The following is a 17,340-nucleotide window of genomic DNA, read 5'->3' as shown; positions in this document are numbered from 1 at the left end:
TAGCACAGGGCAGAGAGCCTGGCACACAATATACTAAAAATATATTGACTGAAGGGGGTCACTAGCTCCCTTTAGAGTAATCCAGTCTTTAAGTAATTGTGCCACTACCAAGTTAGGTTTTCATCAGGTTGTTTAATACTTTCATGCATTCTTTTTTACCCTTAGATCTACAAAGGACTGTGATTATTTAATGCTCTTATCCTTGCATACACGTGCTTTAAAGATACTCTATTTCAAAAGAGAGCTGGTATTGATGAGTATTGCCTGGAAAATCTTATATGCAATGGCAATAGGTTAGTATTGTGCAAGAAACTTTAAAAGCTGGGTAATAAGTTCATATGTGTTATCAGTAATGTTGCTTTAGTTTGGTCTTGAGAATATTGGTTGTCCTATACTTCACTGAACCTCTCATTTCACACAACTCTCTCATGATTCTTGGACTTTATAATATCAGTACCCCGCATGTTAATAACTTTCCCTAAAATTCAAACTAATAGAGAGTAAGTACGTGTTCCAAAAATGTGGGCAGTTCATTTCTTTTTCACTAGCAAGTGCGGTTAAGGATTTTTATTCATTTAATTGTATGCAGGAGTCATATGCCATATGTATGAAATCATTCTGGTGAGTTGAGTCAGAATTAAGAAATGAGATCTCCACAGAAAATCCCTAAAACTGTCCAAAAATGTCTTGATGATTCATTAAGGGCATAATATTATATAAAACAAAAAGGGGCCCTATTGCTGCAACAGGAAAGGGAAAAAAAGTCCAAAGAGATAGATGGACACCATGAAAAGAATGCCAAAGAGACCTGGGAGGTCACCAACAGTCGTACAAAAACATCTTGGCATGTGAGGTACTATAGCACAATGAAGATTTGAATGTGGAGTTTAGAACCAGAAGTCCTGGGTTTAACTCCCAGGTCTGCCACTTCCTGGCTGTGTGAGCTTAAGTAAGTTACTTTCTCTGTGCTCCAGAGAAAGTAATTTAATGCTACTTCCTTCCTTCCTATGTCTAAATGGCTGTTGTGAGGATTAAATAAGTTAACACATGGCAAGTAAGTTAACATGTGACATACAACAGGGGCTCAGTAAATGCAAACTATCATGATCACCGTTAGCTTTCCTATCTGGGTCAGACTGACTCTAGTATTGAAATCACAGTATGCCTAGTTATCATGGACTAGGGAAACCAACCCAGAGTTAGCAAAATAAAAACCCTGACCTAGACATGCGAATATCTCTGTGCTGTATTGGGTTCACACATGCCTAACTCCCTAAAGTTCTAGAAAGTACACATGAATAAATCACAATATTGTATCAGAACAATTTTTCATAATTCATGCCATAAAGAAATGTATGAATCTATATTAATTTCAACTTTCATAAAATTTTTGCAGTTACTCCACATATCCATATGAGTCACATCAAAAGGCATATTTCCAATACTTAGCTAATTAGAAATACAAAACTTTATGCAATATTTCAGAAACCACTGCAAAAAAAATTATAAAGATTGTTGTCATTCCCTTTATTCTGCTACAGTTTACTCAGAATGGTCTTCCTTTACTTAATTCTTATAATTTTAAGCACACTTTGCCTTGCATGGTTTTACCATTTTGGCATCTTAAATAATTGTCACAACAGTATCTGGGATCCACGAGGACAAGGACATCAACACAGGAGACTTACGTGACATTCCAGTTACAAGTACATATACATATTATACGCAAGTAACCCACCTCCAAAACGATCACAGGGCAATCAATGACATGTTTGGCATGAGCTCAGAATTGCATATATCTGTACATAGGTCTGTGTCTGAATTTTCACATTTAAAAAATTAAGTCAGAAATTAAGAAAAAGAAATTAAACACAATACATAATATGTTTTATTTAATTTGTCTCAAGACTCATTTATGTGAATACATGTGGGAATCCAGGATCATCATACAACTGATAAAAGTTAACACTTTTTTAACTTCACATGAACATAATTTTAAAACAAACTTTAGTTCCCAAAACAATAGTGTAATTTAGTTGTGATATGTTAACTGCTTTAAAAAAAGAAAAGCTGCCTATGAGGAAAAGATTAAGTAGCGACATCTGAAAAAATCACTCAAATTTAAAACTTTACTTTGTGATTAGCATGGTTTTCCATTTGCCACAGGACATCATGTAGTGTTACTTTGATTTATGTGTCTATAGTTTTTCTAATAGTTGGTCTGTTGATTTTCACTCCTAACCTCTATAAATCTCTTTTTATTAGTAACAAATTCCTTTATTATATATTTTTTCAAACCTCTATAAATCTTAATGATCTCTGTCGGCATACACATACATAGAGACCAAAGTTTGATGGAGTGTATTTTAAACTGTGAATTTATAAAACATATTCAAATGTAAACTGAATATCCAAGATTCTGAAGCATATCATTTGGCTGGCTAAATGAATGTGGTATGCCAGAGCTATAGCATCCGCAAATTTTTGCAAAGATCGGTCAGTTCATTAATAAGTTTTGAAATATGTGGGACAGAATTCTTTTGTTTTTTCCAAATATACAGGGAAGAGATTTTGACTATATAGATAATGATATTCTCTTTCCAACTTCACAAGTTACCATGAATACAAATCGGAAATTATGTTTTTGACTTGTTCAGTTCTTTAAAAGAAAACTGTGCTATTAAACAATTACTATCATCAGACCCTTTACCCAAATATGTCCTGAAAAAATCTTCCACCACTTGGGAACTAGATGACCTTATCAGAATAGGCAGAGGAAACTTCTAGGACACCAAAGCACTTGGCAAATTTTTTCAGTGACAGGTTCTTCTTCCTCCCCTGAAAAATGGTATCAACAACATTATAGGCCAAGGGTCAGATACCTGCATGAGTTTTTTTGTGATAGTCTCACTAAACTGTCACAGTATTATTTAGGTATCTCTCAGATAAGGTCTGGTATTTATAACTGGGCTGGTTTTGTTTTGTGTTTTGGATCAGGTGAACCAAAACTGAAAATGTAGCTTCACATCTTTGCCTAATATCGACTTGAATTATTTTGGGGGGGCACTAGGTTTTCCCTCCACATATTAACATCTTTTGTTCCTTCTATGTATGTACTTACCACCTTCCTTTTCTTTAGTCATACTGTGGATTAGACTGTGATGAAATTGTAAATTATAAATTGCACATAGTTCTATGGAAAACTATAATCTTGCATTTTCACCAGAAAGATTCAGATATTTCTAGGAGTTTGTCTTTAAGGTTCTTTTTCTCTAAACTTTAAAGAAACTGTTTTAGAGGAAACTGAAAAAGTCCCTGATTTTTCATCAGCTGTGGAGACTAGACCAACACACATGAGATAAGAAAGAATATAAAGCAATCAACAGTAACATGTCAACAAATTAGAACTACTATAAAGGGTAAAACTGCATGTTTCAGCTTATCCCCGTCTTTCCCATGAAGTGTGACTTTATATAGACTAGACAAGGGGAGAGAGTTCCAGGTAAAGGGATTCCAATGAATTATCTTCCACCTCAAATTAATGTTCCACCTGCTTTTTTTTTTTCCTTCCTGTGCCTAACACATCCATTCTCTCAGTTACTCTCCAGAAGGCCCAGAGCCCTGTGGCTTGCCTGCCCTAACTTCACAGCCTCTAACAATCATCCCCCGCGGTCAGACTCCTTTACTATTCTCCTGATCTACTGCCAGCAGCCCTCAAATTGGTCTCCCCCCTCATCCTCTGCAGCATGCCACGCAGCCGCAAGCATGCTTTTCTCCTTGGCACAAATGCAGTGAATTCCCACCGCCCACCACATTCATTGCGAACTCCTCTCTCTGGCATTTCGTCCTCCAATGCGTGGTCTCAAGTTAGCTTTCAATTCCCTTTCTCCCCCTACAACTGCTCCATAAGCCAGCCACCCTGGGATTCCCGCTGTGGCCTAAATGTCTCCAGAACTCTGTCATCCAGCCAGTCTTTGCTTTATACTGTCTATCCACTTTAAACATCCTTTCTCTACCCTGGTAAACTGTACAAATCATCCCCTTTCCTCAAACACCACCTTTTCTAACTACATTTTCTGATCTCCTTCAAATGGATGTGACCATTTCTCAATTGAAAGTCTTCAGTATTTCGTTCATGTCTGCATCAGATCACTCCCTCACTGCATTCTGCTGCGTATTACAGCTCTTTAAGTGGTTCCTAATCCTCTCACAAGGTGAGGAGCTCCCTGAAGCATTAAAAGTTTCTCATTTACCTGAATATACAAAGAAGCATCCCAGGCAGTGCCGAAACCGGATAACACCTACCTGTTGAATGGCATATGAGTGAAGACCTGGGCATGGGGGAAATGTGGTGCCTTCATGGAACAGAGAGAAGCTTAAGGTCCCAGTGACATTGCTGTCTGGTGGGGGGCAGTGAAAATAAAGATGTGTGTGCATACTCAGCATGGCTTTTGAAGGCCATAGTTGAGCTATGCACTCCAACTTCCTTTGCAGCAAAATTTCTGGTTCCTTTATCACCTTTATCACAAGTTGTTAATTACTTGGTTTTTTCCTTGAGTATTGTCTCTCCGAGTTACACATATGGACGTGCAGCCTCCCTCCCTTCCTTCTTCTCTGAACTACTCATGTATCAATTCGTACGTTCGATAAATGTAAGACTTCTCTCTAGGCACTGAAGATAGGATAGTGAAAAAAATAGAAAAATCTCTGCCCTCATGGAACTTACATTCTAATGAGGGACTGACTGGTTCACTTTGGATCTTCAGGGAGACTTACAAATGCAGTTATTAAGGAAGAGGGGCTGTAGCTTGAAGACAGACCCAGTGGCGAGGGTAAGGAGAGCCTGGAGGGAGGGCAGCAGGCACAGTGCTGCAGGGACGAGGTAGAGAAGGCTTGGATGAGAGACAGCAACACAACAGGAATGGATCAGGGAGCAATGGGACAGAACGCCCACTGGATCTGTATGATCCAAGACTAAGGAAGTGGTGATGATGATGAAAGTTTCCAATCTTGTTAGTCTGCTGTGTTGCCCTGATTAGACAAGGAAGTTAAGAGGGGAAGTTGCTGTGGCTTGTGGGTTTTAGGGTGTGGGATGCATTACATTTTGGATACAGTCTTGGATATGACACCTCTGAAGAGATGGAAAGGAATCCAGGTAAAAATGTTTAACTCTCAATGTCAGGATTTAGAGAGCAGGTGAAAAACAAACTCCCCTCTTATCACTGCTACATCAGCTGAATAACAAGACATTTATTCTTAGATCTTAGAATGTCTTAGAACAGATACTCTAAGTATCTGCCAAATTCTTCTAGGAATCTTTTCCTTCACAATGGATTCTGATAATTATTCTGTTTTTTCAGTTCCTGGAACACAGTAGGGCCCTAAATCATATTTGTGAATTGAGTTGGTTGATAGTAAGCAAAATGTCGTCATCAGGGAAAAGAGAAAAGTGTGTTTGGAGTCAGGCCTCAAGTCAAATTCTTGCCTCCTTCCTCCCTCCCTCCCCTACTAGTGAGAAGCCCACAAGCAAATCATTAGCCTTCATCGTAGACTTCTGATATGTAAAATGAGTGATCAAATCTATCCTGCAGTATGCTACAAGAGCAATGAAGTTGAATTAAATGCATGCGAAGTTCCTGTCATCCAGTCGGCACAAAAATTAAAGCATTTATCATCGTACTGATTGTTATTATTATTTTTATTACCATGTCTTTTAGGTGTTGCCATGCCCTTCACCACTTCACTCACTCCGTGTCCTCATTTGTTACATTCCACCCAGGCGGTCCTGCTAGGAGCTGGACCTGCCAGCCGGCCCTCCTAAAGTTCCCACAGGCCACTAAGCTCCTGTCTGCATGGCTGGCTGGTCCGTCAGCTCAAATTGCCCAATTCAACTGATATCACCACAGCTTGCAAATTCCAAAATCACTGCTGATACTTTAGATTTAGTAATCTTTATGCCTGGCTTACAAACTGTACCACTGTCTCCTTATTTATACACAGCTTGCATCATGCAATGTTTGAAACAGCTTCACAGTCCAGCATTTAAAAATACTCCTGAGATAGGTTTTCACAGCAATCAAAAAATAAATATGAAAACCGAGAAAGGTATGTCTGCATACTGTTACTTCCATGAGGTAAGAACATGGGGCACATATGCAGCAGGATTGGTTGTGACACTCAAGGATGTCAGTTCAGACTCAGGGATTCTCCTCGGTGATGACTGTCACCCATTGGCTGAGGCACTGTGCCAGACACTGTACAAGTTACCTCACAATGAAATTAATTTTTCCGAGTCTCACACAGTCTCCAAAAGCGAGTAACAGTGCTTTTGTAACCTTCAGTCCACCACAAGCTATGGCAATTTCTAATAGCAAAGACACGCTGAACACTGAGTGTGTGTGTGTGTGTGTGTGTGTGTGTGTACGCGTGTGCGCTATATGCTTGCACACACGTGCTATATGCTTGCACACGCGCTATATGGCAAGAGCTATGGATTGCATGTTTGTGTCCCTTCCCCTCCCCTTCCAAATTCGTGTGTTGGAGGCCTAATCTCCAAGGTGTTGGTTTTGGGAGGTGGGGCCTTTGCGAGGTAATTAGGTTTAGAGGAGACCCAGAAGGTAGAGCCCCACCATGGGATTAGGGCCCTTATAAGGAAAGGGAGAGATCAGGGCCTGCTCTCTGTGTGCCTGAGGCCACAGCAAAGAGGGCAGCTGTCTGCAAATCAGGAAGCAGGTCCTCATTAGACACCAAATCTGCCTGCACCTTGATTGTGTACTTCCTATCTCCACACTGTGAGAAATCAATGTCTGTTGGGTAAGCCACCAAGCCTGTGGTGTTTTGTTACAGCACCCTGAGCTACAAGCACGAGTGGACATAACACAGTCCTGAGAACACAGAGGGGACCGTTTAGAAAGGAGAAGGGATCCCCCTGAGATGATGAGGAGGGGCCAGATCTTCCCAGAGGAAGTCACCACATCCCTGAGGAATTTGCTGTGGTCACCAACATGGCACACTGCCACATCACACCAGATCCCTCATTTTCCGTTGTGAGTCAAGCAACAAGCATCCTCTGAGAGCCCTGCCCTGGGATCAGCATTTTAGGTGGGAGTAAGGTCTTCCCCCATATTGAGACAGCTTTTTCTCATCCTAAGGGTTCCAGGCACACTCACAATGGTGACATTTGCTGAATAGTGGCATGAATAAAGGTCTCTCAGAGAGCCAAATGGTGACATGGAGCATCACAGCTAGTCCACCAGGGCACAGAGCCCATGGAATGCTCCTTGGAAGGGACTCAAGCCTCCACTGACCAACGGAATAAAAAAAATGCACAGCAGGGGAGCAGGGCAGCACAGGGTCCTGCAGCAACCTTGGCAGCGCCATCAGCCAGCACTAACTGAAATGAAGTAAGCAAAATACTGCCTAAAGGTGATTTGTACCAAGAAGCTAGAATCAACCCCTCATTTGATTCTAAACTATTTTTCTTAAATGCCAGATAACCTCCATTACCTCCCATGCCTCCCAGAAGGAAGGATTTTACTTTTTCCCCCCACATCTGTTCACTACAGAATCAAGAGGGTTCGGAGTTCACCCTTTCTCTACTCCCTAAGTCCTCAAATAGTAAAGGAAAAAAAACCCCGAACTCCTGTGATTTTTAAGTTAAATAACAGAAAGACTGGCTTGCCTTAGCTGTATTCCTCTCCCTTTAGAGGTAACCATTCTGTTCTCCAGGTTACTAACACTGCGGCAATCACCCTCGAGTGACTTAGCTAGAAAGGTTCGGGCGGTGGATCTGAGGAATCTGAACACTGCGTCGGTGCCCTGGATCAGAAGTTTTTTGCTCTGCAGATTTCTCTGCACGGATTCTGGAAAACAGGCCAAAAGGACTTGTGATATATCCCAGGCAAGTCACCAGGGTCCGGCACTGTGCATTGCTGAATGAAAATGAACACGTAAATCTATTTTCCCCAAACATTCTGACATTTGAGTTATATAATTGCCTTCCATTATTCAAGCTGGAGTTTTAAAGCAACACCTAATTAATTCCATGATTGGCGCAGATTATACCTTTAATGACTTCCACTGTTAACACAAAAACCAGTGATTACTGAATTTGATTGTGAAACCACAGACTCTGAATTTCCTCTTTCACCCAGAACTTTCAGAGGGTGTTCAAAGTCGGGTGTGGTTTCATGGGATGTGGCTTGAGGGGGGCGATGAGAGGAGACCAGAGGGAAGGGTGGGCGGGAACTTAGCAAGAAAAACCCATTAGGGACGCCTTTGGAGGGTCTACAGAAATTTCTTGCTAAGAAGTCCGCACGTTGGAGCAAAATCAGGCTTTGGTGAGTTCTTAAGAACTTCCAGGTGCTCTGGTTTCTCCTGAAAGCGAACCATACGCCAGAAAGCATGGCCCAGCTTAAAGCTGGGTAAAACTTAGAACAAACCTTGCGCGGGGCCCTGGGAGACCCGAGTAGATCGTGTCTAACGGTTTCGCTCGGAGCCGCAACTTAGGCGGGCAGAGGGCGCGGTGACACAGTCTGTGACTCAGCGACCCCACCCGATCCTCTGGGCTGTACTCGGCCACCGCCCAGCAGTTCGCGCGGTCCAAAGCCGAACCTAGCCCGTTAGGGACCTAACGGACCTAAACAGGAACCTCAAGACAAGATGGTGAAAAGAGCCGCGGGCCCAAGCGGTCCCCCTTTCGAGGCGCACAGCGCACAAGGCTGCACAGGACCGACCCTGCGTCCTGGGCTGTGCGCTTCAATGCAGGCGTTCTTTGTTTCTTTTCTCCGAGCCTTCCCTTCTGCAGGATCCCTTACTCCCCCTCTTCCTGTTCCTTTGCCGGCGGGTCTCCCCACCCACCCGCTCCGAGCCCGCAGTCTGCTGCCTCTTCTGCGCGGTGCCCGGGGCCCCTTTGATACAGTGTTAGGCCCATTCCCCGACCACCGCACGACCCAGGCTTTTTCAGCACCCAGGGGTGACCAGAGGTTGGGCCATCACCATCAGGAACGCCCCCGCAAGTCCCAGTCCAACCAAGAAGTAACTAACGGGACAGTGCCCCGTCCCGAAAAGCTCCTCAGTTGGGAGGAGAAAGGCTCGCAGGCGCCCCCGCCTCAACTCCCTGCCCACCCTTCGCTCGACTTGCCGGGTCCCCATTGGCTGGAATGGCAGTGGGAGGGAATGTGCAGGTTATAAAAAGTGCTCCCTGGGCGGGGTCCCGTCCTCTGCTACTCTCGCACCAGGGTCCTCGCGCCAGAGAAGCAGCAGCGCTCCCACTGCCCACACCCACCGCGCCTAGCTCGCCTCTCCGCCGGGAGCCAGTCCCACCGCCGCTGCGCCTAACCCACCGCCGCCCTCCGCAGCCATGTCCACCAGGTCTGTGTCCTCGTCCTCCTACCGCCGGATGTTCGGCGGTCCCGGCACAGCCAGCCGGCCGAGCACCAGCCGGAGCTACGTGACCACATCCTCCCGCTCCTACAGCCTGGGCAGCGCGCTGCGCCCCAGTACCAGCCGCAGCCTCTATGCCTCGTCCCCCGGAGGCGTGTACGCCACGCGCTCCTCGGCCGTGCGCCTGCGGAGCAGTGTCCCCGGCGTGCGGCTGCTGCAAGACTCCGTAGACTTCTCGCTGGCAGACGCCATCAACACCGAGTTTAAGAACACCCGCACTAACGAGAAGGTGGAGCTGCAGGAGCTCAATGACCGCTTCGCCAACTACATCGACAAGGTGCGCTTCCTGGAGCAGCAGAACAAGATCCTGCTGGCCGAGCTCGAGCAGCTCAAGGGCCAGGGCAAGTCGCGTCTGGGGGACCTCTACGAGGAGGAGATGCGGGAGCTGCGCCGGCAGGTGGACCAGCTCACCAACGACAAGGCCCGAGTGGAGGTGGAGCGCGACAACCTGGCAGAGGACCTAATGCGGCTCCGGGAGAAGTAAGGCGGTGCCCACGCGGGGGCGGGGGGCTGTGGGGGGCGGCTGGGAGGACAGAAGAGAGTAACGCCCCCCTAACCCCCCCGTACGCCTGAGGCGCTGCCACGCCCGTGGGGGGGGGGGGTTTGCAGTCGACGGCGGCGGGCGGGCGGGCGGGGGGAGTGGGGACCGTGGCTGCGGTGGCGCAGCCCAGCCCGGAATCCAGAAGTTACAGTTAGCATTTCCCCCTCCACCCCCACTCGTTGCCTAAGAACGCCCATTTCAATTTACAGATTTCTTGAATACCACTTTGTAGTAGAAGGTTTTTGCGCGGTATCTCCAAACTTTTAGAAAGTTTCCTGGACCATCTGGCCAGCCGCCCGGGCGCGGAGGAGGGAGGAAAGGATGGCAGTGCTGCAAGGGAGACAAAGGGTTGCCGAGGCTTCTCGGGGGTGGGGTGGCGGTGTTCCGCGGTGCAGGTCCCTGAGGCTGCCGTGATTGCTTTTCCTCGCTGCGGCCCAAGTCCAGCTAAAACTAGTTCTGAAAGCCGCAGTGCTTGCTGGCCGCCTGCGGAGGTGCCTCAACTTTTGTCTCGCCGAACTAAAGGCAGGGGGTTGGGTGTGGCCGCCCCGCCCCTGGCAGTGGTTTCCCATTTCCCTTTTGGTTAATGTGCAACTGTTGCAGGCTGCAGGAGGAGATGCTTCAGAGAGAGGAAGCCGAAGGTACCCTGCAGTCCTTCAGACAGGTTTGTAAATCCTCTCCCACTTGCTACCACTGGGCCACACCCACCCCACCCTGTGGGGCGGGGGAGGGGGGAACCGATTGAAAGAAGGTGAAGGGATTAGTCAAAGAGCTAATAAGGACCCAAGGACAAGGACCACGGTGAGGGGGCGGGCTGGGTGGAGGGGGAAGAAGGGAGGGGATGGGACAACTGTAAAAGCATACACAATAAAATTAAAAAATAAAAGTTACTCCAAGTCTAAATAGTACAAAACTGCACATCTGCACGCAAGGCCCCCTAGTGGCAGAAAGGCCCCAGAGTGGAGATTCTTGGGATAAAAAACTATTGGTTGATTTAAACCGTCCCTTAGGACAATAGAGTCTTTAATTTTTTACTTTGTTTCCAAATTTCTTCCAAAGAAATAATTTTTTTTACGTTTCGATTTTGCAACACACTGATATTCTGATTTCGAGCAGTTACAGTTTGAGTTAGATTGCTGTTGGCTAAGTTAGCTCACTTTTACAAGGCCATGAAAAGCGCAATTCTGCTCTGTATTTAAAAATGTTAATGGTGTTGGAGCATAAGAAACTTAGTTTAACTGGCATTAAGCCAGCAAATTTCTTTTCTTCTCTGCAAGTGCTATTGTGGCGCTAAAGTTAGATGGAAGTATCAGTATGCACAACTATTTTGTGATCTAATAAGGGTGAAAAGGAGCCATCTGTCCTGTGGCTGAAAGGTATTAATGGTTTCTCTGGGCTTCACTATGGAATGTAGATACAGGCATTCTGGCTAGTGTGGTGGCTCTGGACAGAAATAATAGGAGTCTTTGTGTTCTTAGAGAAGCTTTCCAACAAGCTACTTTCTTATTGAATATGTAATGATGTAAGCACAGTTCTAACTGGACACAAGTATTTGCTAACATCCGTTATCTAATATCTGGCCCAGACTTGTGAAGTATGTGATGTGAATAGCTCTTAAAGCTACAGTGATGCCTCACATTTGGAAAAGGCTTTCGTTATTGGGTCCTTATATTGTTTAGTATTCTCTTCATAAATAAATAATAACTCTAAGACTGAAGAATGGAATTTAAATTAATGGATTTTTTTGTTTTGTTTTCCTCCAAAGTTAGATGGACTTAAAGAATTTTTAACATAAAATTGAAATCCAAAAGCAGGAAGAGTTCCCAGCATAGTTTTATTCTTACTGGGATTAGCTGCAAAGACACTCTCACATGAAGTCTAGAATAACATTTGAAGCAGAAATACATTTGCCAGATTAATTTAAACATAGCAATTTGTGGTTCATTTTAGTCACTGAGCATTTATGATCATTATATCTATAATGTTTTATGCAGAGTAGTGAGTTAATATAAAACAATATTAGTATAAAGGTCTGTTTAGGGATTAGGTAGCATCTTTTATTCTCTTTAATGAAGTAGAGTGTCATATTACATTTTTGGAGAGGCTAATAAATTATCTTTTATATCTCTTTTAGGGCTTAGCAACACGCAAAAATGACTTTTTTTTCCCCCAAGCCTGATTTTTGCTTATCATCATCAATTCCACATTCACATTTCCATTAAGGTGATAGAAGTGTCTCAACATTTTGAGACTAAGGCTGTAAACTGTCCTCCAAATATAATTGCTTATGAGACAAGAGGTATAAAAATCCTCATGATATTCCCTTGAGGGGATAAAATTTTGAGTTGCAAAATTACACATTCTTTGGAATGTAGCAGTTTACAAATGGTGGAAACTGAGAAGGAGAGGTAAAGCAGCAAGAATGTACATACACAGTAGTTTCATTATATGTAAGTGTTTTTGACCAGTCATTCTGAAACAAGCTAAGCAACTGAATTGACAGAAACACTGCTAAGTGAAAAGGATAGACACACCCTTGTAGAATTAGATGAGAATTTCTGGGGAAAAAAAAAAAGAAAAAAAGTCCACCACAGAAAGAAAAGCAAATACAGTCTTTTCCTGATTTGTCTGACCTGCCTCTTTGCCAGTGCCCACCCTAAATTGAAGTATAAATCTAGCCTCGTAACGTGAATGTCAGATGATTACATGTTTGCTTTGGATCATAAGGATTCATTTAAGATGCTTTGAGTAGAGAAAAAAAAGAGCTTAGGAATGCACTGAAACTTTTCATGCAGGAATTTCTGTTCTATTATGGACCCATATTCATGAAGTTATGAGAGGTGGTCAGCTCCTGTCACCATGTTATTCAATGACATAACAAAAAACCCTTAACTGTTACAGTATTGATTTTCTAGATTAAAAAAAAAAACTTCACTAATACAATGTGGAGTCAATAATAATTCTTGGAGTGCAGTTTACCATGTTGTCATACATTTATTTATTTTTAAATCGTTAACTACCTCGAATATAACACAGTAGGTCACAATTCACATTTATTAATGAAAAGAAAAAAATCGTATATTGGGCACTGGGTGATTTATAAACTTATTCAAAGGTCATAAATTTGTCGGCATCCTTTTTATAGTAAAGACATAAGCACATATGGCTAATTTAAAATACATATATGAGATAAGCCATAGACTTGGGCATCTTCCACATCCCATCTTTTCTCTTTTCAAAATAGGATGTTGACAATGCTTCTTTGGCACGTCTTGACCTTGAGCGTAAAGTGGAATCCTTGCAAGAAGAGATTGCCTTTTTGAAGAAACTCCACGATGAGGTAAACGGAGCCACTGTGCATGAATAAATGTGGGTGAAGCTGATACCGTACTCGGCGTGGCTGATCTTCGGTCTGTTCTTTCTTTAGGAAATCCAGGAGCTGCAGGCTCAGATTCAGGAGCAGCACGTCCAAATTGATGTGGATGTTTCCAAGCCTGACCTCACGGCTGCCCTGCGTGATGTACGTCAGCAGTATGAAAGTGTGGCTGCCAAGAACCTTCAGGAGGCTGAGGAATGGTACAAGTCTAAGGTATGAAAAAATCCAGTGTGGCTAGAATAAAAGGAATGGATTTTACTCGGCAAACACTGTACCTGCCTGATTCCTAAATACCCTGTACTCCAGTCAGAAAGCAGGCTTTAATTTGGAGTTCTGTTTGTTGCCACAGCCTTTCCATCACTCATGGCAGGCTCCCTTCCCATTATTCTTCCTTGATTCTACCTCCAAGTAAACCCCAACACTATGCTCTTGACTTCCACCCTTGTAAATTAAGGGCACTAGAGTGAATTTCTACTTGAAACTGTCAGCATCAGCATTGCACTGCTTTTTATCTGGTTTTTAAAACAAATTTAAACATACATTGGCAGATGTTGAGATTTGAACTTAAAATATAAAACTTGGTTTGTGTTGTCCCTTTGTTTGCGATCTTTAAGCTTGCTAATTTGGTTAAGGTAGAATCTTAAACAGAAAGAATCAAGTCACTTAGATGATCTGTGTTTCTAATTTCTGTCTGACAGTTTGCTGACCTCTCTGAGGCTGCTAACAGAAACAATGATGCCCTGCGTCAGGCGAAGCAGGAGTCAAATGAGTACCGGAGACAGGTGCAGTCCCTCACCTGCGAAGTGGATGCGCTTAAAGGAACTGTGAGTATCACACTGCAGTAAAAGACGAGGAATAACCCACTTGGACCCATTCAGTTGACGAAGCACACAGTGACATTTAAACAAAACTTAAAATGAAGAGAAATAGATATTTTCATCCAAAGAAAATGAGTTGTCAAGACAGATTCAAAAAGCACTTGTGACCTGAAGGTTTTAGCTTATGTTATTGTTTCTTTCAAAAAAGGGAGTTGGGTCTTGTATTCTCCACCTAAAATCGGAGGGTTTACCATTTGCCACTAAGGGAAATGGTTCCAAGTGGTCTGTAAATGGTTCTGGGAATAGCTGGGTTTTTCTGGAAAGTAACATTGGAAGCCTTTCTCATCTCTTGCAGAATGAGTCCCTGGAACGCCAGATGCGTGAAATGGAGGAGAACTTTGCTGTTGAAGCTGCTAACTACCAAGACACTATTGGCCGCCTGCAGGATGAGATTCAAAACATGAAGGAAGAAATGGCTCGTCACCTTCGTGAATACCAAGACCTGCTGAATGTTAAGATGGCTCTTGACATCGAGATTGCCACCTACAGGAAGCTGCTGGAAGGCGAGGAGAGCAGGTATAAAATAAGGGCACATGTGTGCATGAATTAACAGCTGCCGTTTGCTTGGTGTCATGCCACTCATTTTACATATAGTAACTCATTTATTCTTTAGATTTCTCCAAGGTAGCTGCTTACCACTTTTTATAAATAACAAACCTTAGGTTCAGAGAGATTGAGTAACCTGTCCTAGTCAGTCAGTCAGTAGCAGAGCTGGGATTTGAACCTAGGACTTTCTGAAAGTCAGTGCTCTTCCCACTCTATCAGGCCTCCAGCTCATGCTCCAGTAGAGAAATGAACGCAGTAAGATATTTAAATATGCTCATTAGATCCATCGGGAGACAATGCTTGTGAAGCTAATCCCTCATTTATGAAATACAAGAGTAAATTTTTTTTATTTGATGAAAACTAGAGTGTATAAATTTGTTTCTTGTTAGAGTGTTATTTTTCAAACATTTTATGGATTTTCTTCATCTTTTGTAGGATTTCTCTGCCTCTTCCCAACTTTTCCTCCCTGAACTTGAGGGGTAAGCATTTGATTGCCATTTATGAAAAATTTCAGCAACTTGTTACCATTCCGTTTATAAAGCACTCATTTTAAAAATGATACTCAAAAAATGCCATACAAAAGTTCTATAAAAAGTCCGTGATAGTCCAAACTGCCTTACCTTCTGCGCAAACGCCATCGGACTCCCTCCTAAGGGAGCACACTCTGCAGTGGTTTATCTCGTCCTGATGCTGCAGTGGTGTCAGACTGGGTTTTAAAGTAGGTGATAGTCTTCAGAGTTATTTGGGGAGCGGTATCTTTAAACAATTGTGAACAAAAATCATAACTTTTGGGGAAAAATGGTTACTTGTCTTTTTGAAAGTTCTTTTTTACTCATTTTGGACCTGTTTTCCTTATTCAGAAACCAACCTGGATTCACTTCCTCTGGTTGACACCCACTCAAAAAGGACACTTCTGATTAAGACAGTTGAAACTAGAGATGGACAGGTTGGTATCTTTAAATCCAATCTAGAGTAATCTCAGATAGGCGATGATAGCCTTTTAAATAAATCAGTAAGTCTAGTGCAGATACAGCCATCTAATTGGGGAGGTTTCAGTTTCTCTTGTGGCTGCTAGAAAGAGAATAGGCTGCTTCTTCCAGCACTATACATGGCCAGCCAAATATTTGGGCCCTAGGTGTGAAAGTGAGAAGGCAACCTTTTATACAGTCTGAAATTAGTGATTTTTCTATGGTCCTTAATTTAAAATGGGAGTACAGCTGCCTTAAGTTATTTTCTAGACTAGCTTTATGAACTGTTTCATTCGACTGCAGAAATGTCTGATCCTGGACATACGGCCTCCCTGAACACCCCTAGGCCCTGTTACATAATACAAAGACATGCCATATGATCAAGTAGTTTTCTAGTTACCTCTCTGTGCTAGGAAAGAAGTAGTTGAAATTTATTGTAATCCTCCTGTAATCTTTGTTGCACACAAACTTAAAAGTGCACAAAAAACTTAGAAATGGTCAAAATATACTGTAATCTTGATGTAATCTTCCCTTGCACACGAACTTAAAATATCTTAATTGCTTTTAAACTTTGCTGCATAGAATTACTACAGCATCCTTCCTCATAAGTATAGGTTTTTTTTCCCCCCCAAGGGTTGTTTTTTTTTTTTTTTTGGTTTGTTGTTTTTTTTTTTTTAGTCATAACATTCCTTTGGATACTTACTTTGCTTATATGTGAAGAGCATTTTATATACTCTCTGTCCCCCCAGCTGTGACCCTTGTCATGCAGAACCAAGAGAACCTTCCAACTTTCCCAATAAATTGTATATAATTAGTAGGATTTTCTTTGCCAAGCTAAATGGGGTAATCTAATCTTTAGCATGTGGTATTATATTTGATTTGAATTTTATCTTTTTTAACAGGTCATCAACGAAACTTCTCAGCATCATGAGGATCTGGAATGAAAATCGCAGACACTCAGTGGAGCAATTTATTACCAGCAAGAACAAAAAAGAAATCCATATCTTAAAGAAACAGCTTTCAAGTGCCTTTCTGCAGTTTTTCAGGAGCGCAGGATAGATTTGGAATAGGAATAAGCTCTAGTTCTTAAGAACCAACACTCCTAAGAGATTTAGAAAAAAGTTTACAACATAATCTAGTTTACGAAGAAGCCTTGTGCTAGAATACTTTTTAAAAAGTATTTTTGAATACCATAAAAACTGCTTTTTTCCAACCAGTGTCTGACCAATTCGTTTCTGCTTCAATAAATCTTTGGAAAACTCTTTTGTTGTCTTAATTATTTGATAATATCTACGCAGTTCTCTAAATTTTAGAGGACTCTATCTTTTAGTTAAATATTGTGGGTCCTATATGTTAATTTGACACAAAAAAATCAAGTTTAACTTAATAAATTCAACTGATTTATGTTTGAGGTATAGTTCTTATTTGTGATCATTTTAGGTAGGCTTTGTTTTTTAATTAAGTTTATTTGCAAATAAAAGATACATAATAAAATAAGGTACAAAAGTGATAATAGGTCTCTTCATAAAATGAGTTCAGCTGGGTCTTAACAGGTCTTTCTAAATCCACCTCCCCGAAATGGGAAAGATG

The 17,340-nt window shown here is 42.5% G+C and overlaps 1 protein-coding gene across 1 annotated transcript; it reads left to right on the top strand.

The window, feature by feature from the left end:
- Window positions 1-9,222: 9,222 nt before the first annotated feature.
- VIM (vimentin) lies at window positions 9,223-17,012 on the top strand. The gene is made up of 9 exons (XM_054593112.1): window positions 9,223-9,924; window positions 10,586-10,646; window positions 13,227-13,322; window positions 13,410-13,571; window positions 14,057-14,182; window positions 14,532-14,752; window positions 15,218-15,261; window positions 15,643-15,728; window positions 16,653-17,012. Exons 1-9 carry the CDS (start codon window positions 9,362-9,364, stop codon window positions 16,692-16,694), a joined length of 1,401 nt encoding a protein of 466 aa, XP_054449087.1. The 5' UTR covers window positions 9,223-9,361; the 3' UTR covers window positions 16,695-17,012.
- Window positions 17,013-17,340: the final 328 nt, after the last annotated feature.

This window comes from Pteronotus mesoamericanus, unplaced genomic scaffold, assembly GCF_021234165.1.
Source record: "Pteronotus mesoamericanus isolate MK-2021 breed Mesoamerican mustached bat unplaced genomic scaffold, CSHL_Meso_final contig_130, whole genome shotgun sequence".
Classification (NCBI taxonomy): domain Eukaryota; kingdom Metazoa; phylum Chordata; class Mammalia; order Chiroptera; family Mormoopidae; genus Pteronotus; species Pteronotus mesoamericanus.
The sequence above is the reverse complement of the archived record's forward strand: the minus strand, read 5'-3'. Positions and strand labels throughout refer to the sequence as shown.

Coding starts and splice junctions, on each gene's coding strand:
- VIM (XM_054593112.1), top strand. CDS start 9,362: ATGTCCACCAGGTCTGTGTCCTCGTCCTCCTACCGCCGGATGTTCGGC. Junction 13,572..14,056: donor AGGAATGGTACAAGTCTAAG/GTATGAAAAAAT, acceptor TCTGTCTGACAG/TTTGCTGACCTCTCTGAGGC. Junction 15,729..16,652: donor TTGAAACTAGAGATGGACAG/GTTGGTATCTTT, acceptor CTTTTTTAACAG/GTCATCAACGAAACTTCTCA.